Source organism: Rissa tridactyla, chromosome 1, assembly GCF_028500815.1.
Source record: "Rissa tridactyla isolate bRisTri1 chromosome 1, bRisTri1.patW.cur.20221130, whole genome shotgun sequence".
Taxonomy (NCBI): Eukaryota; Metazoa; Chordata; class Aves; order Charadriiformes; family Laridae; genus Rissa; species Rissa tridactyla.
The window spans coordinates 157,393,232-157,414,931 of record NC_071466.1 but is presented as its reverse complement, the minus strand read 5'-3'; the positions used below and the strand labels follow the sequence as shown (position 1 = coordinate 157,414,931).

The 21,700-nt window shown below is 42.6% G+C and overlaps 1 protein-coding gene across 4 annotated transcripts in view; it reads right to left on the bottom strand.

Annotated features, from left to right (window-relative positions):
- TBXAS1 (thromboxane A synthase 1) overlaps positions 1-21,700 on the bottom strand; it is a 266,910-nt gene that overhangs the window by 203,258 nt on the left and 41,952 nt on the right. Inside the window, exon 1 of one of the 4 annotated variants that reach the window (XM_054188273.1) lies at positions 9,570-9,624. The exons of the other annotated variants lie outside the window; for them this stretch is intronic. Coding sequence (XP_054044248.1) covers positions 9,570-9,586 — 17 coding nt within the window. The 5' untranslated portion in view covers positions 9,587-9,624. Of the gene's footprint in view, positions 1-9,569; positions 9,625-21,700 lie in introns of those variants that run through there. 4 annotated transcript variants of the gene reach the window in all.

The following is a 21,700-nucleotide window of genomic DNA, read 5'->3' as shown; positions in this document are numbered from 1 at the left end:
TAACCGCTTTAAAAAAATATAAGAGTTTTTCCTTATTGAAACAGATAATACTCCTGGGGGAAAAACTGTTTTAACTTCAAAACGACAAACAGCCTACACAATACATTTTCTTCCCCAAAGAGAGGATCTTTTGCTGCTGTTTAAAATCTTCCTAAAGTGTCTTTGTGTCATAGCAAAATCCTCATCTTCTGTATGTAAACAGTGGAAAAGATGAAAATCTCTCTCAGTGGAAACCCATCAATTTTGCAGCATTTGATCCTGGATGTTTTCACTGTAAAATACATCACAGACGAGAAAACACCAGGCCAGGCTACAGTTAACTGCTCATTTCAATGTAGATTGGACACTCTACAGACTCCTCATCTTCATGTCCTGCAAAGTGAAATGTGACTGTAACAGAGCCTTATGCTACACGAAGTAAATTATATGATCGCCAAATATTTAAAAAAGAAAGAAAATAATGAGTACAGTGCACCCAGTTTCACAAGACAAGAAACACCCAGATTCAGAAGACAATTTATGCTTAGATGAGCAGTTCATCTTTGTCAGCTTCTGAACATTACTGGCAGCTCCATACGGCTGAGGAGTTGCTTTCCTTTTTCCCTTCCTAATGTGGTTTTCCCCGATGTTTTTTATTCAGTTACATTTGAAGTAGGTTTTCAAAAGGTAAGGAAATACGGTTTACAATGAGATGGGAAACAGAAGCACTGTAGTCAAGCTACACACTGAAATACAACGACGAAAGTGCAGGGCCAGCAGGAAAAAAGAAATCTCATCAATAAACACACCTAGCTCTACCCTATGATTTCACAATATTTCTGGTATTGTCAAAATATCTGCAGTTTTTCAGAAAAGATGACAGTATGCAAGTGCTTAAAGACTGATGGTGCTGCATGCACAAAAGAAGGAAGATCTAACATTGCACAGGTAATCTCGACTTTGGCCATTTCTAACGTAACAGCTTACGTTCTACAACCTTAAATAGTATTTTAAGAGTCTTTTCTCCCACCTCTGCAATATTTCAGCTCATTCCCACCATTTTGCGTGGGGGAAGAGAGAGGAAGGAGTCACTTGGGGCTTTTTTTAAAAAAAAGAAGAAAATAAAAATTGACCAGCGTAACACGCGATGAACATCAGCAATACGTGAATCTGACAGCTTCGTGGAACAAACCTTTGTCTTTTCAGCCAGAAGCAACCGCTAACTGTAACAGGCTAATTTATGTGATTGGGCTACTCAGCACACCCATGACACACACTGGGCCAGTGACTCGCCGAGCTGTGTGCTAAGCGCGGGGGGAAAACAGTGGCCGGGTTTTGTTGCTAGGAAGGGGAGTGGGACAGAGGCTGGAAGAGGGCAAACGGGCAGGGTGGCCTTGTAGGCAGTCACAACGTGTTCATCTGCAGAAGCCGCACATCTGAACGAAACAGTTCTGAGCCTGCCTTATAACCAGCAGGAAGTCTTAGTTCTCACTCTGCCACTTAACACACTTCTGTGTTAATTTATCACAAAAATTAATCTGATATCAGGCAACCTCCTGCTGCTGCTGAGGGTGCACACTAAGGGTAGACAACCAGCCAATGGACTGGAAGACCAAAGTCAAATGCAAAATCTGGAAATACAAGAGACATTGAGAGTTGACCAAGATGACCAAAGATATGGAACAACTTCCGTACAAGGAATAATCAGACAGGCAATAATCTTAGTGCTGGAAAAAAATGCAACTGATGCAAGATATGACAAATATGTTTAAGATCCCGCATGGCTTAGAGAAAATAAGTAAAGAATTATTACTCACTATTAAATAAAAATGATTAAACCCCACAAATGAATATTCAGGTGGCAGGATTAAAAATGAAGCACTTTTCCAAGTAACCAATATACTAACTATGGAACTCCTTGCCATGGGATGTTGTCTCTTCCAGAAGCTTAAAAAGCTTCAAAAAGTGATTAAATAAATTAATGAAAGGAAAAAAATCAGTAGGCACTTTTAATTCGTGAATTTAACAAATGTAAGAGAGACATATGGGAAGATTAAAGGGAAAGAGGGAAAATTAATCAAATTTATTTTCCTAAGCAGGGAGCTAGTCTGGTAAGCTTCCAATAGCAGAATAAGAGATTAGACTGTTATAAAACCTAAAAGATAAAACCTCAGACACTTCAGTTTTCTTAAGAGGAAGAGAGGAAGGAGCCTTTGTGCACAGGGAGGAGCATGAAAGAGGATAAAATTCTGATGGCAGCAATATTTACTGGACAATCTAGCACATTCTCACTCAAAGGAGAAACATACCCTAATATTTACACACGTAGGGCTTCCTGCACAACTATTAATTTAAAACCCTGGCATTATATTTTGAACAAAGTGACAAGACATCAAAAGGAACCAGAGGAAAGGCAGTAATGAAGTAGATCAATAAACAATTCAATAACTCTTTGAAGACGTTCAAATGGCCTCTCAGAGCTAGATGCTCTCTGTATATATTAAACATGACTGTTAAAAGAAAGTTAACATGCCAAATACATTCCTGTAGGCCAGCACGACGGATTTAAGCTCTCAGAAATACGAACTCCTCACCGCAAAGCACCATGCAAAAAATAAGGAGAAAGAGTCAAAAATCAACAGATAACTAACATAAATTGTGATGGATATATAATCAACACAACTAGACATCTGCCCAGCCAGGTCAGTACTGATCAGTACTGCAAGAAAAAGTATTACACAGTCTACCATTAAGTGCAATCAATTTGTGTAGCAGATAACATTACAGAGTTGCCAATTCTGCATCAGAGTTCAACATACCATTGAAATTACTCCAAATTTCTCTCAATAGAGAAAGTGCGTCATTCCTTCTACATCTAAGTAATGTACAACCTAATAATATCTGAAAGCTATAAACTAGGACACTCGGAGATTAAAAAGTGATGTTATTCAATCTCATTGTTGGGAGCTGGGAGGTGCATTACTTTGGAAGACTGAGTGGGAAAACAAAGTATTTTGCTGAGATAATGGAAATCATTCCTGCCAAACAAGAGATAATCATCGTGCATTTTCACCTGTTTGCTTCTATTTACATATACCCATACCAGCTCCCAGTAAACACTGGGATTTGTTTTGCTCACAAAGTAGTGATAATACACAAAATAATGGTAGCCTCCCCAACAGTACAATGATAGCTCATATAAAATATACAAGCATTGCTGGGAGCACTGCCTAGAAAGCACAGTCTCACCAAAACATTGATATCATCCCTGGGCTAGCTAGAGCTTTCTGGACTTTCTGCTCTTGGCTCCCCCTGGGAAATTTTGCCTTACAAATACTGCAGCAGGGTCACTGGAGAGCTGCCATCACACAAGTCTTTCCTCCTGTCTGATGCTCAGAATATTTAAGATAGAAAATCATTATCTGGTCCCATTCTGATAGAGGAACACGCAAAACCCAGGTCTTCCGAGTGGGTGAATATTGCAGTGAAAGTGGATGCCACCCCAGATGTATACCACCACCTCTGGTTATTACCTCCAGAAAGCGTACTCACTGAAAGAAAAACAAAACACTAAATTATATCAGCTGTCCATCCCCAAAAGACAGGTAGGTCCTGAAGCACTCTCTCACAAAGCCAAAGAGAGAAAAATAGGGAAAGTAAATCTCCCTCATAACCTGTTCTACCAACCTTGGTCAACAAGGGTCATCAAATTGCCCTTTACTGTTACCTAGCAGTACCACTGATGGTAATTGAGGTTTTTGCTGAAAGGAAGTACACTTCATCATGTAAAATACCAGGCTCAAAGCAAAGAATTATTACTATTCCTAAAAGAAAAAAAAAAAAAAAAACAAACAAAAAAAAACCCAAGATACAGAATATCCACAAGTATAATTTCAGTATATTCTAGAAGTAAGCTTCAAAAGAGACTTTAGCAGGTTTGGGATAAGGCTATTTTGAGTACTGCAGTTTCATTTTCAAGCCCAACGAGTCTATACTTTTTAACTATGAATTTGTAGGGCTGTAATACAAATTTCAGAGATAATGAGAACATCCGTGTAATGCTTGCTCTCCTTAATCACTTGCATACACTCCCAGTATTTTAATTTTGACATAATTGCACAAGAAAAAGACAGACATTACACACTTGCACCATCTGCCTCCACAGGGGCAAATGTTTTCCAGGTGCAAAAGCTAAATGACCATAGGATGATTATTTCATTGAAACACTTGCTAATGCACCAGGAATAGCGTGCAGAAAAGGCCAAATTATATGCCCAATATTAAATTTATACATCATCTATCTGCTGACAATAATTTTTTAATCCATACTGTTCTGGTCTGCTGAACAATTTTTTTAGTGTCTGTTACCTCAAGAGAACTGATAGGCTCAAGGGACTGGTTGTAATAAGGATGCAGGGTGTCACTGTGTTTAAAGTTTCGGGCATTGCTTTGATTAAAAAAAAAAAAAAAAAAAAGCAGTGAATCAAAGCCAATTAAATGAAAAAGTCCAAAAGCCTATACAGAAAAGCAACACACTTCACCATGCTCCAGAGTAGCCCTGGGAGAAACAGATGGTCTGTACAGCAGGCCAATGACAATATTTCATCACCTCTCTCACAGTGCAGCCCCTTCACACTGGGCGGTGACTTTTCCAAATAAAGAGCAAATGAACGAGAGTCATAAATCCACAGCTTCAGCCCTTCATTGTTGGCTCAACACCTTTAAACAAGATGATGGAGGTCAACCACAGAAAAGTTTCTTAGTTCCTTATAGCAACATATATCTTTAGGAAAGGAGGTGGGACCTCCACACCCTGGGGATGCAAAGGGTGGTCTCCTCACCAGGAGGAGTGCCCACAGCAGATCCAAGGTCTGGTGCATATGTGAGGCCATACATGATGCCCACAGGAAGCCTGGGTCAGAGCTGATAGCTAAGTGCAGCTCCCATGTCACTGCTCCGCTGCCTTAACCACAGGCCGAGCCTTCCTTTTGCTCCCTAGGACCACTGCCACCATACCTTTCTTAAGGAGCAACTTCCTCTTCCCACCTTTAATTCACACAGATGTTGTGAGGCACACAGAAGGAAATGGTACCACCTCAAGGCCATAAACGTTCTTGCTCCAGCCAGGAAGACTGATATTTGCATAAACAGGTACATTGCTAGAAACACAGTTTTCAGAAACCACAGTAAAATTTCATAAAGTTTTTTTCTTCCTCCCCACATAATTACATATCTTAATTTTGTAGTTGGACACCTTAATTGCATAATTAAAAGGACATGAAGTTTCAGCTTAATTAGTCTTCCTAATTGTGATGCAAGTTCATATCCTAGTGATGCAACTCCATTTGCAGAAAACATGGCACCTGTTTCTGTACGCATCTCAACCATTCCTACATACCAGGAATAATGGTATGGACGAGGGACGCAGTTTCATGTTTAAATTGAGGGAGGAAAGTCTGCTTGGGAGCCTGATCATTCTGGCTTTTCATTGCCATAAAGGAGGTCCTGACTAGGCCACTGGCCCATTACTTCATAGGGTTAAAAAGGGGTTGCAATGGTATGGTGGCTGCATTCCTGAAACCTTATCTAGCAAGCACATCAAGTAGTGATGTGCTGTGCAGGCAAAGCCAAGTTGTATTCCCACTAGCACATACGTACCTCGGCTGCCTTTCATTTTTTAATCCATGCAGTTCTGACCTATCAGACAACTTGCTTGATGTCTGTTGCTATCAGGGAACTGTTTTTAGAGTTCAAGTCCACATTCCTCAACAGCAACAGTAGGTTCAGAGCCACTCAGTGCTATTATGAACCAACTGGCACAAGGGCTGCATGGAGTTGCACCGTACCAGGGAAAGCCCCAGAAAGACAAAATTGCTTCAAGAGGCTTAATGCCTCCCAGTGATTTTGGGCCTGAGACATCTTCCTTGACTGAAGGCGAGGTGGGGAACACAGTCCTTCCTCCATTTTTAAGACCAGCCTGTCAGCATACATATGGCAGGCACCAAAGCATAGACAAAAAGAGTTACTGGAACAAACCTCCACACATCTTCCCCATTTATAGTCTCAAATGAGCAGCTCTGACAGACTGCAGGGACAATTCACCTCCTTTTAAACAGTTCTGGATAAATGCAGACAGACCTTATAATTATACAGCACATGAAATAATCATTTTATGTATTTATTTTTAAGTTAGTATCAAGGGGCCACCATCCATCCAGTGCACTGAACGTGGCAGAGGTCCTGCTGATCAGAAACAGATGTGATCAGAGCGCCAGAGATCATTTCATAGTGTGCAGAGCCTAAATTAATGGTCCAGAGTCCAACTTTGTTCTGGCATTTTCTAACTTGTGTGTGCTTGACTTTACAACCTCAATAATGTGCCTTTAATGCAATTTTCTGTGCAAGTTCTCAGTTTTTTTTAACGCTCATTAAAAATCCATCACATTGCATCGTTTTGCATCCCCAGGGGTCATCAAAAGACCCTAGGACTATGGCAGAGACCTTTGCCAAGTGAGCTAATGGCGGAGCTGACGGAAGCAGCAGGTTGTCTTTCACGCAAGGGAGCTGCGAGACACAGCCTGACAGAGGGTCTTACTAATACTTCCTCAGAGAGAAAAACCAGTAGAGTCGAAGAGTTCCTAAACCAAAATGCTAGGCCCCTTGCTAGGTGCTGACACCTTACCAGTGAGCCTCCATCTGCTCCTCTGGCAGCACCGCCACTTCCCCGCTCTTCCTCATCCATGGACCCGCCACCAACCCCAGCCCCAGTCTCTGCTTCTCACTTGAGCAGACCTGCACTGCTGCCCTCGCCCAGCCTCTGCCTCCCCGCCCATCATGAGCTCCCCAACCGATCCCTTCCCAACACAGACCCATGCTGTTTCATATCAGCCATTCGCCATCCTCCGTGCAGCAATTCATCCCAGGACCGCTTGCACAAATGCCCTCCTTTCTTATCGCTTCGACACCCACAGCACACAACCTTTCTCTCCTCCCCGGCAGCGCTGCACACAGGTGGTGGGTGAGTCGAGGGGAAAAGGGCTGGTGGAGGGGGTGAGACAGGCTCCCCGCTTGCAGTTCTTGTGCTCAAGCCTCACTGATGCTATCACATGGGGGATCCATTACAGAAGTGTTTTTCTCAGTCCCTGTAATTGGAGCAAGCTGAACCGCTCTCAGGGACTCGCTGCCTGGTCAACCCTCAGCACAGACACAGGGTGAGAATATGTTTAGCAAAGACAGAATCAGAAATATTAGCTTAAAGTTATATATAAACATAAGAGACTCCAGTGAATGTGTGCTAACTGCAATTTTTCAAAGACTGACAATTTGCCCAAATTTGCATGAGAAAGGCAAAAAGTACATCCAGTGACAAAAAACACCTCCTCTCACCAAATATTGAATCCCTGCATCAAAGCTAATATAAAAATGAAACACCACCTCTAAAGAGTAATAATAATAATTAAAAAAAACACCATAACAACGAAACACCACAAACCAGAAAGATCTCAAAAATAAAACAAGCAAACCAACATTTTTTTTTAGCCTTTGTCTCAGAAATGATGGAGATCATTTTAACTGAAGTTTTTAAATAATTTCACGTAAGGCAGACACTAGCCCTGGAAAACTCCAAGCCCGGCTGCTTAGAGTTTGATAAAACAGTAAGTAATTGAAAATAGAGTTGTATAATGGGGGCATCACACAGCCTTAATTTGTGGTGCTCTCAGACCCGCCTATAATTAAGTACGCCAGATTAAAAATAAAGGAAGTGCTGGCTCTCAGTCTGAGAGTGCACATAAAAATCTCAGCTCATAGCTAGTTATTTTATGCAAGTTCTAATCCATTGTAGTGGAGGGGTGACAATGACAACGTTGTCTGACCCTTAATTACAGGAAAGATGCTATAATACTGTACATACCAGACAGCCTATGACAAACTTGAAATTAATACTGGAGACTCTGCCTGCTCCCCATGACTTGAAAACTGGGAGTACTCTGATGCCACAAGGAGAGAGGATGCCTCTTTGTTTTTCTTTTCTTGCTCATCTTTTCATTCCTCTGTTTCCCTCGTTTTCCATCATTCCCAAAACCAAATAAAAAACACTGCAAATGATTAAATTACATTTGACGCACGTTTCATTTTCACATCATTCAGGTACAAAGGAGGCGCAAACACCTCTGAAGAAGTGATCCCATGTCCTGGCAGGTGACCAAACCAGACACATGAAGCAGCATAGAAGGACCCACTGGAAGCGAGAGTGCTTTAGGGAACAAATGACAGTCTGCTACATCACAAAACAGCACCAGCGCTGGCTGAAAAGCCCCAGAATTAAACAAGAGAAGCTACCATGCATGCATCTAAACAGTGCGCGTCCAGAGCTCTGTGTTTTGCTGCATGATTTAATACCACTAGAATTAAAGTGAAGGGTGTCCGGATCTCCCTTTTGTGAAAAGCAGCAAAGCACTGCGGTCACCAGGGAAGAATATCACTAATTCCTGAAGGGAAGAAGAGACAATCCTTCCCTCCTCAAGGCTCAAGCACAGAGACAGTGAGTGGAACTACAGAAGTGGGATTCAAAGGCTTGTGGAAATACAGAAGATAAACTCAGCCTCCTTTTTTCCCTTGCACCTTATTCATGACATCTTGAGTACCTACGGACTGACAAGAAGTGAGCCCACAGGAAAGACGAGTAACTCAGTCCTTTTCGTAACATGAATTCATCTTGTAAGAGACAAAGTAGATAGAGCAAGGAATATGCATAACTTTTATTCCCTTTCCCAGCACTAGCAGAATACCCCTTAGCAACCATAGGTGTGAGACAGAAAGAGCAGCAAAATTAATTATTTCAATCACCTTTCAGTGTGCTTGAGCAGTCAGTCACCATCACCAGCCTGAGTAAGTTATCGTGGGCCACTAACAAAGGCTGATACCTACTACAAAACAGAAGGTAGTTGAATAGATGCCAAACAAAGCCGAAGGAAAAGCAGAATTTCAAACAGACTGAATGAAAGGATCGCAGGAAGCAAACTTCAAGGAGATTCTCTGAACTTGAAAAACTGCCTCAAAAAAGTGGGCTCAAGTGTTGCTCCCAAGTACCATCCAGATTAAAAGCAAAACAAAAGCAACTGGGGTTTCCTGGAGCACTGACTCACCCATTCAAGCTGTAAGGAGACTGAGCAACTGACTACATGCGGGAATAGCAACACTGGGTATGCACGAAGTGTCAAATCCAGAGCAGAATGAACTGAAAGGTATTTTCCTTCTTTAATCACTGAAAAATGCAGTAACACCGTGCATTACTTGTAAAACAGCAGGTTGGACCGTTCAGACAGAAATATACTTTTTAAGCTGACATGTTCCTCTCTGGGCTGCTAGTTATAAAAAAGAAAAAAAAAAAAGTGCTTGTTGCACATTATCTCATCTTCAGACTGCACTTTGAAGTCCATTCTGGCCATTCCTCCATGACACAGACAAATTCCAACCCTTAAGAATAATTCTCTCAACTTTATAAAGAAACCCTTGTTCAAGTCAGATAATTTTCATGTAAAGGCTGACACAGAAATGGCTTTCCCGGAACAGGAGTTGATTTGCATTACCCCGTGTCATAGCACATGACAGCTTACTCCGCAGCCTGCCTGTCTGGATCGTCCATAATCCACACAGCCGCAGTCCTCTTCTCCACGAAGCCGCTGTGCACATGACAGGAAGAGCTCGTCTTAATGAAGCGTCTTTGCTCTCGGATCGGTCGTGTGCTCTCTCGAGCTGTTTATCTGGCAGGCCCCTGGATGCAATTTGTAATCGTTGCTCTCCGCTCGCAAAGGAAAGCCCATTACTGTGGCCCGTTCCTTTGGCTCCGGGGTTTTTAACATCTGACATACTGTTGCACAAGTAATGTACCATGCGAATCCGTTAAAGACCCCCTTCGCAGCGTCCCTCAAAGGATCTGCTACTGCACCCCTGTCCCAGCTCACCCTCTCTCCTTCAGTTAAACCGTCTCAAATGCCCCTGGCACATGAAAGTAAAACGCTTCAAGCCCTCAACTGCAAATTCGCTGAGACAGCGACCATCTTTCCATTACATCGCGCAGCCTTCATGTGCACAGCGGAGCCCTGATCTTTGACAGGGGTTCGTAGCTCCTGCTGAAATGAAAACTAAAGCGGAGGGAAGTCTGCACACTATCGTTCGATTACTTTTTAACTACCACAATGAACTAAAATTCACCAGGGAGGTAATGATAGCAAGTCACTACCATGAACGATTCACCTTCAAAGAGAGGTAAGAGGAGAGCTGAAGCCCAGAGAAGAGTTTTCTTCACTCTCTCTGCAAGCGCCTGGATGCAGATCAGTGATATTTTCCAGAGGCAGAACAAAGAAACTAGATGCTGATACACAGAGGCTTTAAAAGAGATTAAGAAGCTGATAAAAACAAAAGGACTGACAACAGAACTGGGATCGAGAGCAGAAGAGAATAAGAGCACAACACGAGACAAATTACAGAAATCCTGGCAGGAAGAAAGAGGCTTGTGGAGAGAAAGGAAAGGGCCGCTCAGCCAGGCAAAGTCTCAGAGAAGTCATGTACTGGAGAGGGGATGCAGGATGGCAACGCTACCTTGAGCCACATATAAGGAAGAGACTCTGATGCAATGAAACGGGTTTGTTAATGATTACAGTTGGATTTGTGTATTTCTTGTGCTAACTAAAACAACGATAAATTCTTTTAAGGCTCATTACAGATCTGTATCATTATTTCCAGCTTTAGTTTGTCTCCTAGGATCTAACCATAAGACATGAAGCTGGAGGCCTGAAGACAAATACTTTTGTTTATCGTTGGAGAGTTTGAGTTCAGTGCCTGTCCTAAGAGAAGCTAGACTGGAAGATCCAGTCATGGCAAAAAACCAATGGACAGAAATATTTGAATTGTAAGAATATGAAAAAGACACTCAGGAAAGCATTAGGACAATCCACTTGAACCACGTAAAGTGTAGTAGCGCACAAATCTAATATAGCACGTGCCAAACACGGCAGCCTGGGAAAAGGTGACCCTCACTGGCCCCTACCAGAGGTCTGAAGGTAAACTTTGATTTTAATGCCTGTCCCAAGTGGTGAGTGAAAACAGTGGTTGCACTGTAAAGGCCCAGGTAAGGGGATGCACTCCCATCCTGGCATATCGCACTGCATAGAGGCTGCTTTATTTACTTACTCTGTCAATACACTAGGAATAGCTAACTCAAGCTAAGGGACTTTCGAATCCTTTAGGAAACCATACTTCTATATTTATGTACACAAGCATATGCGTACGTTCATGTGCATGCGTACACACACACTAAATCCGTTCATTTCCCCACAGAACAAAACGAACACCTAACAATTTTATGTTTTGGATACTGTTCATTTTTCCAAAAGGGGTTCTGTACAACATTCATGCTTTTATTCACACTAAGCATCCATCTTTAACATGCATCTGTCCCTTGAAGATGCACATGCAGCAGAGGTGCGTTAAGATGACGCTCTGCTATAGAGCATTCTCATTAGCCCCCTTCAGAAAGGGCTGTTTTCCTTCTCCTGGGGAAACTCTCCTACTGAACAATGCTCAAGGAAAGCCTAATGTGCAAGGCTGAAGATTTTCTATGCTACAGTCCCACCAGCTACAGTTAGTTTTGTTCTATTGTATTCTTTGGGCAGCCCACTGGAGAACCTGGCCCTCCTCAACTCCTCTTACTTCAAATCTGTACAAAGGGCCAGAACCCGCCCATGACTTCCACATTAGCCTTGGGACCTGCAAGTTGGTGTAAAGGCTCTCTGCTGTGGTAATTTCCCTGTCCTCAAGATAAAACAGAAAAAGATAACAAACTTTATGGATTCTTGGAAGAGGAAAGCGGAAAATGGAAGTCATGTGAGGAAGGAATTGGGTAGCTGCAAACTTGAAGCGGTTTAGAAGATTGATTGGTTTCACTTTTGCATCCACAGGTATCAGCATTTAGACAAACAATACTTTCAAAAACCATTTCTTAAACTTATGCAATAGAAAAGGTACAATTTGTAACTAAAGAAAAAATGAGGCAGCATTCTGTTGAAGGGGAACATTTTCAAAATTATGTAGCGTCATATAACATATGCCTAACAAAATAGCTAAGATGCTCTGTACTAACAATACTGATTTCTAACAAATCCTGGAACACTAATACAACTCAGAGCATTTGAAGGACTGCCAGCATAATCCTGAAATGTAAAGGGACAAGAGGAAAGCAGAGGTAATAAGTCAATTAGCCTGACATCATCCTTACATAAAATAATACAACTATCAATTTGGGATGCCATCAACAAGGAATTTGAAGAGAGGCTAAAAATGTAATTAATGCCTTTCAGTATTGTCAAATGAGCCTTTCATTTTGGGCTAGGGTGGTTTTTTTGGCAGGGTTATAGATACGGTTGCTAAATACAACTCTTCCAATAGCATGTACTTGGCCTAGTCCAATGCACTACAATCACTACACCACATAACATCTTGCCTGAAAGACCTCACACGACACGGAGAACTGATGCGATACCAAAGTAGACAAGCTAAAAGTTGGCTCAAATCTTCGCCAGAAAACACGGCCAATAAACATGAGGTATTAATCAGTGGGACTTTTACTAGGAGGATTTACAGGTATAGTTTCTTACTCACTAATAAAAGCAATCATGAGTTACAGCCACTTATAACTGACCCCGGATTTTCTGTGCTCAGGAATGTGTCCACAGGTCTCTCTCTAGCATCCTGCTGCCATAGAGCCCTTGGAGTGGCCATGGGACTTGATAGTTCAAAATCTGCCCCGGTAGCTGTTTGATAGTTTTTGGGCATCAGACCGCCAGCAATGGTCCCACTCACCTGAACGATGACACAGCCATCCTCACCATGGCATTTATACGGGTACAACCCAGGCAGCAGGTCATCTATTAAAGCAGGGCTGCAGGAGGCAGCTGAGACGATCTGAGAGCTCACTGCCGCTGAAAAAAGTTGTTCCCTTCCCCCTGCCACCCACCTCCACATATTCCCTCTTGCTGCTTTCCCTGTGTTCATCTGATCCCTGCCTGAGCTGATGCAGCCACTAAACCAGCCCAGGAGAAATGAAATTATTTTGCTGGTGGTTTTATATCTAGAAGGAGAGAGGGGGGTGCCCGCGTAGTTAGCCGGGTAAGTCTGCCGAGGGGCCAAAGGAGCGCTGGACTCAGCACCAGCAAGTGGGTGATGGGAAGGGGAATATCCCTTTTGGCAGCTGCAAGCGATTAGGTCAGCTCAGTCACTATGTGAAATGTTTCCCTTAGACACAGTGGCTCTAAAGCTCTTTCCTGGCAGAGTTACCCACCGACACAAAGATGGGTGGGATAGCACAGAGCAAAAAGGACAGGCAGCAGGGAAGAAAAGTCATCTGGCAGTATAATGATACATCTAGGAAGCAGAAACACAGATCACACCTCCAGGGTGGAAGGCTCTGCTTGGAAAGGTCACAGATGCATCCTTGGTCACTGCTTCAATTGGAGCTGGAAGCATTGCTGGTGGGGCTAGATGCACCAACGTAATCCTCAGGGGTATAAAAAAAAGGGGCTACCAGGCAGAAGCAAGGAAACAACATTTAGAGCATTTAGGTAAGACAACCATCAACTGTTAGACACAGTCCTGTTCAGGAAAGGCGTGGGAGCTCAAAGGACACCTGAAGAAAGGGATCGAAGGATGGGGAAGAAAAACAAAAAACAACTTTTAAATGGGAAGCCTAAGGAGCGCAGTTAGTGCCGCACAGGGAACAGAAAGTTGAAGTGCCTTAACTGCTGCCTGCAAATACTTAACGCAGGAACACGCTCTGACAGCAAGCAGCTTTCCACCCTCCCTGGCAACCAAAACACTCACAGAGTTGGGTATGGACATTATGGAAACTCAACCTTGAATTCAGATGCCATTTCTTGGAGTGGAGGGCACATAAAGATTAAAACAGCTTACCAGGGAAGCTAGTGGACTCAGTATAGCACTCAGCTTTTAGAAGAAAACTCCCTCCTTTTGTTTCTTTTAAGGGGGGCGGGGGGGGGAGACATCCAAACAAAAACCCACAGCACACAGCACTTCCCCCTACAAAGTTTAAAGGAAAACACACAGCCTGAATACACAGGAAGTCAAAGTAGATGGAAGCATAGCTCATTCTGGTCTATAAATAAACAAGCAATTAACTATTGCTCTAATTGTTGTTTGCTATCGATGGAAGAGGGACTATTTTCCTCCTCTTCCATCAGGGAGGGATTTCTGCTACCAATACAAATCAGTGACAAATTCACGGAACTGGCCCCTTCCACACCAATACAGTCACGCAGCTAAAGACAGCAACAAAAAAGCTTTGGCTGGAAGTTGTCCACAGCTTATCTGCAAAGACAAATACTTCACCCCTTTAAATGGGAGCTTAAGCAAAGATACCAACCCAGCTAACAATTAGCCAAACAGTCCCAGACATGTTTAGGCTTTTCTATACTGAAAGGTTTATTAGAATCTAGCACTTGGCTTTTATTTTAGCACCTTATCCTACCGTGCAGTTTCATTAAATGTGTTCTAGAGCATGGAGCCTTCTATCTAAGGACACCACAAAGACCTCTGTGAGGAAAGACAAGTCTCCCTTCCTCATACCAAATAAAGCTTATTTGGGAAACCAATCATCCACTTCCACTTAAAAAAAAAAATAAAAATCATAACAATTAAAAAAAACCCCAAGCAGCTATTGTGAACAGTGATTTTTTGAAGGAAAGAGGGGGAAACAACAAAAGAAACACTTCTACAGGTGCATTGAGAATGTCTATTATTAAAGGGGACAATCACAGAGATGCAAGACCACAACAATTGAACCTTACAACTACAGCACAACGTCGTTGGAGGATTTCATGCAACCCTCTGGTTGTACAGCGGGATGAGCATGCGTAGGTGTATAAACAGCTGTAAAGAATGGTTTCCACTCACAGTAAGTACCAGTAACCTAAAGCAACTTTTAAGGAAGAAAAAAAAGATGCAAAACCTACCATTTCAGTGCACCCAGACACACTTTCCAATAAGTAGAGAACTTTCTAGAAGACATATTGATATAATGAACCACTAACCAAGTCTCCTCATCAACACAAACTGAGAAACAACTAATTCTTCTAACCTGCTCCTAGGTACTAGACCTCATAAGGTATACTCTCAACTTCAAAACACAAGCATCCAGAAGAGACCACATATCCTTCAGCAGCCGTGCCCACGCTAGTTTACCACCCTGTGAGATTAATTATTAATTATTAGGCAGGATTAATTATTCCATTAGCAACATACAAAGCACCTGAGACTTACTGCTATGGGCAGGTGACCTGTGCGCTTCAGCCTCATGAAAATTAAAGTTGTGCTATTACTTGTCTCTCCTGACAAATAAGAGCCAGAATAACAGTTGGTTTTTTGATTCGGAAACAAGTCTATTCGAGCAGAGTTGTATTTTACAGCAGAGCACAGCCCTTTTTTTGTGTGTGCACAATTTGCCTCCTGTTGCTTGACCACTGGCACAGGCTTCCACACGTGCCCTATCATAGCTTTTCTTCCTACGGAACAAAGCAGTGAAAGACTGACCTATGGTGTTAGAAACCAGCATTGAGAAGTAAAAAGGAAAAGAAAAAGCAAGAGTTTGATGGCAGTACATGGTGATGGGACAACATTTGGGGACTGGGTTATCTGGAGTGCTTGTGACTGAGCTTAGCCAAAGAGGTTTTTACGGTTATAGCTGCTGGCATGTTGGCAAAAGGGCAGATGAGTATCTTACTTGCCTGCACCTGGTTGGTGAAACGCTGAAACGAATAGATGGGAGATGACTCAGAGGCCCTTATGAAACATCCTCGGACCAGTCATCCGAGGCTACGGTGGTTCCTATTGTTCCATTAGCAAGTTGCGGCTGGTGATAAAATAGGTTGCGCGTCTCTCAGATAGTGCAAGCATGTGTTAGCCTTTCCTTGTTTTTAAGATATTTTAGTGCCTATGAAAGATGCTATGTGAGCTCAGGCAGCCGAGGCACCCCAAGTACACAGTAATTACAGCATCCGTGTTAGCTGCTCGGGCTTCTCCACCTTGCCAGTGAATTGGCCGTGGTCTTGTTTCTGTTCAAGCAGCAAAACAGCAGTTTTGCGTGCAATTGGTACTCTACAACCCTCTCAGCTCATAAAGTTCTTAAACAAAACAAACTTTCCTGGATTTAATTAAAGAACAACAAGAGGTAACCCAGAGGCTGCATATTCCACATCACATTATCCTCACTTATTAGAAACGTATTTCAGTGTTTCCCTCATTAAAAAGGAGAGAGATTATGTAGTTTGCATCGCTGCCTGCAGCCACGTTTTTCAAACTAACTTGGGTGTCAAAAGACAAAGCTCCTAAATCTATATTTGGCTACTCAAATAAAGGGGCTAGCCATTTAGCCAATAAAGGGGCTTAGCTAGCCATTGCACACAAATTCTCCAGAAACAAAGGGAAGTTGCAGGCACCCAACTTTTTCTAAAGGAAAGAATAAATCACCACATTATGTACATGTAAGTGTCCAACTACAGACCCCTGAGGATAGCAGAGGAAAGGAGTTGTGACCACAATGATCAGAAGAGTTAAGACGACAGAAACGCCCAGCTGAAACTGTCTGCAGCTGTACCAGTAATGCAAGGAAGAAATAAAAATATATAGGAGCGGAAAAGAGAAGAGAGGAAGGATGGGGAGAACAAGGATGGATTTGTTAAGTGTGTCTGTCTTAGAAAGGGGGCCAGAGCTTCGAGAGGGCCCAGGGGACGGGGTGCCCCATCTCACCGACAGACAGACCCGTAGGTCAGCCCCGAGAAACGCCGAGTCGGCAAGAAGCGGACGGCTGCATGTCTGCTGTGTGCCTTGCAAGGCAACAACCCAACTGTTGGGCTTGCCCTACCTGTTCTGTGTATAACATTTCTTTGGCCCTCAAAAGCTTTCATTTGCAGAGTAGAGACACAATTTTCACACAGCTGAGACACCCAACTGTCTGCACAATTTTACCAAGCGCGTGCCTACACGAACCCCTAATTATCTGCACTGTCATGTATAATTACTCAGTCTGAACATGTAGTAATCGTAAATATGTGAATGTTAGGCATACTTCATACATTCAATAGCATCCTGCGTTTGTACGCAGGCGACTCTCTGTAAGTATAAGTAAGATCATACCCTGAATAGGGCAAGCAAAATAAATAAAAAAGATTTAGTGTATATGTCATTTATCCCGGGACCTTACATGAAAACAGAAAATTCCTTTCTAAAATATATAAACAAGTGGTTTCTGTGTTTTATCTTTTAAATAATTGGACACAGTGCTTCCACAGCCCGCACTAATGACAGAAATTGAAGCTCATTATTCAAGCCTGCTGTGATCAATATAGAGAAAGCACGAGGACAGTCATGAGCAGGCAGTCCTAGCACACAATTTTTAAGGTCAGTTTAAGTTACTGTGTGACTACCTTGAAAAAACGACATTATCAGAGAAATATAAATGTGGAAGTGGAAGAAGGATGCAGTCAAGAAATATCACTGTGCACATCTCAGCGCACCTAAACAGTCTTTCATGTAGTGGAACCTCACATTTGCAAAAACCTGGAACTAGTCAAACACGAAACTCAGCATATAAAGCAGGGTTAGCTTAACCCAAGCATGAAAAGGCTGGATAAATCTACAACAGCCAGATCTCATCCATCTCTTTCTCTTATTCTGGGTATCAGAAAGATTGAAGCGTTAATAGCTGTCTTATTGACTCATTACCTTCCAGGTTTTAAAATCTGCATAAAAATAGATTTCAAAAAATCTCTTATTCAAATCAAGCACATTTGACTGCAGCTACATCAAACAGAGTCCCAGTTTTATCAGAGAGATGCTGCTTCATGTCAGTTAGTTGACACAACCACGCGTCTGCCTCTGTGCTAAATACATGTGCTCGCGGGGAGGAGGGGGAGAGAAAGGAGGAGAGCACAAGCCCGTATGCAAACATGCTGTTATCTATTTTTTTTCCAGTTGGAAAAAAACTGTTAGCACAGCTCAATCAAATCTATTGAAAAGAGCTAGGGACTCATTCAACTGCTCTATTCCAACAAGCTCTTTATCCCAAATGTGCTGAAGACCATGGGAGTTCCTCAGCTGACCTCAGTGGGGTTCGGATCAGACGCACTCTGCAAGTAATCTCATTTGATATGGTTGTGTTAATTGGCTGTGCTGCTGGAATAAAAAGTATTGCAGAGCATGAGAAGGGCTGACAAAATCTGACTTACGGAAAGCAGCAGCAAGGCTCGAGCATGATAAAGGCAATATGAGGATTTTGCCCTTGCTGTGCAGGCACTAGTGTGATCGAGGGTGAAGCATGTAAATAATCTGCGCAACAGGAAGGTTACTTCTCCACCAGCAAGTAAGTGATTTACCCACTTCTTAAATTTACTATGACAACAGTTATCCTGTTCCCAACACCCCCTCCTTTGTAAAGGCTTTAGCCAGATGTAGAAATGGGCAACACCGACACTCCAGCTTCACTGCCATGCTCAGACACATCCCAAATCAATATGAAGAAGCCCTTTTACCTCTGGCCTTCTCTGATGGATGAACATCGCTATGCAAGACTTTCAGAGCAGTAATGTCTGCAGCACGCTATGGAGTTGCATTAAAAAATGCATTGTCCAAGTTGTCATACTATATTTTATCAATTATTTTACTACATTTGCTGTTTCCAAGGCGTCCATAGAACAGCGATCTCCAAGCCTTTTTGATTGTACAACCCTAACACTAACACACTTTTGAGCACACACCCCCAATATATATATGTACTTATTAATAGATTATATACATGTACTACTGTATTAATAAATTATGTACATTACAAAGCATACACAAAAGTAGAAATTAAGAAAGGATGAGATAAAGATGTAGTAGTGTTGGGGTTTTTTTTAATTAATGGTACAAAAAAAATTTTTTCCCTGCACTCGAACGGATTTTCTTGCATATCCCTTAGGGTGGACGCACCCCACTTTGGTGCCATAGAGGTCCACTCTATGGAGATGCCGTAGAGGACTCAGATATGCTTCCTTCCCCATTGCCAATGACATTTCAAAGTCTTAACCATATACACGCAGACCCCGGCCTGTTCTTCAGGCAAGAAGCTGGCCCGTGAGTGCTGGGCAGCGCAGCAGATGTTTGCATTCTGCATCTGCCGGTTGTCACTGTTATCACACAACTGGTCAGCACTGCTGCCTTCTGTTCAGTGCTTAGTTTTTATAAGACTGTCCCTGAATTTCCAGTTGCAATCAGTGAATCAAAAAACCCCTCACCTTTAACACAGTGTTTATATTCTGCAAACAGAATTAAAAATTTAAGTCTTCTCATCTTCGCTTTTATGGATTGGGAAATCACACAACTCTTTCCTACACCTTTCGCTTAGTCTCTTTTTATGTCTCCCCTCCTTGCTGTCCTACTGAAGACATTAGTCTTCCCATCTTTTCTTTTTCCTGTTTTCATAGATATGAGCAAGCCATCCGCCTCTCTGCCCCCCTGCAAAAGTTTTCCCAAAATCTGGCCACCAAGCTGGATTTTTTGTCTCCTTTACCTCTTTCCTAACAATATCTCTCACGGGTCTCTTAAAAAAAAAAATTCCTCAAATTAATGAGTTCTGAGGCATGGAGACAAGGACATGTGTTATTGAGCTTATTCACATAGGGGAGCCAAAATCACCTAATAAGGTAGAGCTTTAAAGCTTCATCAGTTTATGAAAAGTCTTAGGGGATAACACAGGTGCCTGCAATCGCAGGGCACTGGGCTCAGCGTCTCAAGGGCCCCCTTTCCAGACTTACCCTGTCACCCACCTTTGCCTTGCTTCCTGCTGTTTATTCCTGGGCTGCACTATAAGCACTGGAAAGCAGAAGACATGCCTTCGCTTATTTTTTGACAGGCCTAACCATTCCTGTATTTCAAAAGCTATAAAAAAGCCGTGTCAAATTTAAAGCACCACACCTATTATCATTTCCAGTCAAAGGTAGGGCCTCCACACTTGTCTTCACGCTGACTGCTTTACCTGTAAGCCATCCCCTTATTAACGTCAATTGCAAATCAAACTGTAGAGGTGAAATTCATCACTGTGCAGAGAGTCAGCAGGTATCCTACTTCAGCCCATCAAAACAGGGCTTACATTAAACTCTAAGTAGCGCTTAGATCTTATATTAAGCCTTCATAGAGGGTGTGCTGCACTTTTTCTGAGTTACACTTCATGCAAACCATAACACTAGGAAAATGCACTTCACCACTTAGGCACTGTGCAAATAGATATTACAAGACAAAAAAAAAAAAACTTCGACAGATAGGCTAAGGGGCACTATATTAGGAAACACTTGAATATGTTTTTTTTTTCAATGCCATTTTATTCTAAGAAATTGATCGCTTTTCTGAGAAAATTATAAGTGATGTGATCTGATAACCTGTAATAAACACATTATGGTCCCAAACCCAGACCTTATCAAGTGGAAAATACCTTTAAAGCTTCTCAAACTACATGAGATTCCAAATGCATGTCTTTGTCACTGACATACCAACGGGAAAACAATCTTAAGAAAGACCCAGAAAACCCCAGTAAAACCAGAAGACGGTGTTCAAGTATGATCTTTCTTAATAGGATTTTATAACAACGTAGTTCCACTGACTTCTACAGAAAAAAAAAAACCCCAAAACTTAATTTGTGTTTAAGGGCAAACAAAACCATAACTGCTTCTTGAGAAACTCTACAACCCTCATATTATCTAACTTGCTCTCCTGAGCAGTCTCTCCTCTTCTGCTGAGGGTTTAACCCAGAACTGCATCAGGCCTGAGCCTGGGATCGGAGGAGAGGCACCACAGGGCTCTTAAAACTGTCGCAACGGGAAGACTGAACCTACGCTGTCCTCCTGCTCTCCTTCACACAGCCATGGCAAAACTATGACTGTAGTACAAGACCTTACTGATCACCAGAGCACCACATCGACCACACACCACGCACTAGCAAAGCCATGCTCCACTGCAGAGTAGCAAGGCCACCATCCCCAGGACCAAGTGGAGCTCTACCAGGGGAATCAGGGCACTCAAGGCTCTGCCAGCATCCATCAAGGACCACACTCCTTCATACTCCCTGCACATCGCATCTTGTAGTATAGAATCGTACATTAAGCCCAGTTTATTTCCCCGAGAGCAAGGAAGGAGCATTGCTATGGAAAGGTGGGACACATCCTATCCTGGCCAGATGATGCTTCTCTTCTGGCAGAGGGGAGGAAAAATCCGCAGCTCTTTTAATCATTTCACCTCAAATTAAAGTACTCCTCCATCAAAGTTTGAACTCGCAGTAGAGGGGTGGCACATCACTGCAGAGCTTCAGATTCGTGCCCGGCTTCCAGTCGGTGAAGGCAACATCTGCCTTTAGGTTGTGTCTTGGTAATTTCATTACCACGATCCCTCGCCACCCCTTCCAGAAGTGGACTCTGCTGCCTAACAGCACCAGCGCAGGCTCTCTTTGTAGAAGGAGAAATGCCGATGATGCTGCTCCGGAGGATACACAAGCAGGCTGTTTCATCTGGGCTACTAATACTCTGCACTGGTTACTGATTACAGAATTACTGCCCCTCAGTTAATTAATTGCATTGTCTGCAAGCAAAAGAATCTCACTGATCTTAAAACAAGGGCTACCTGT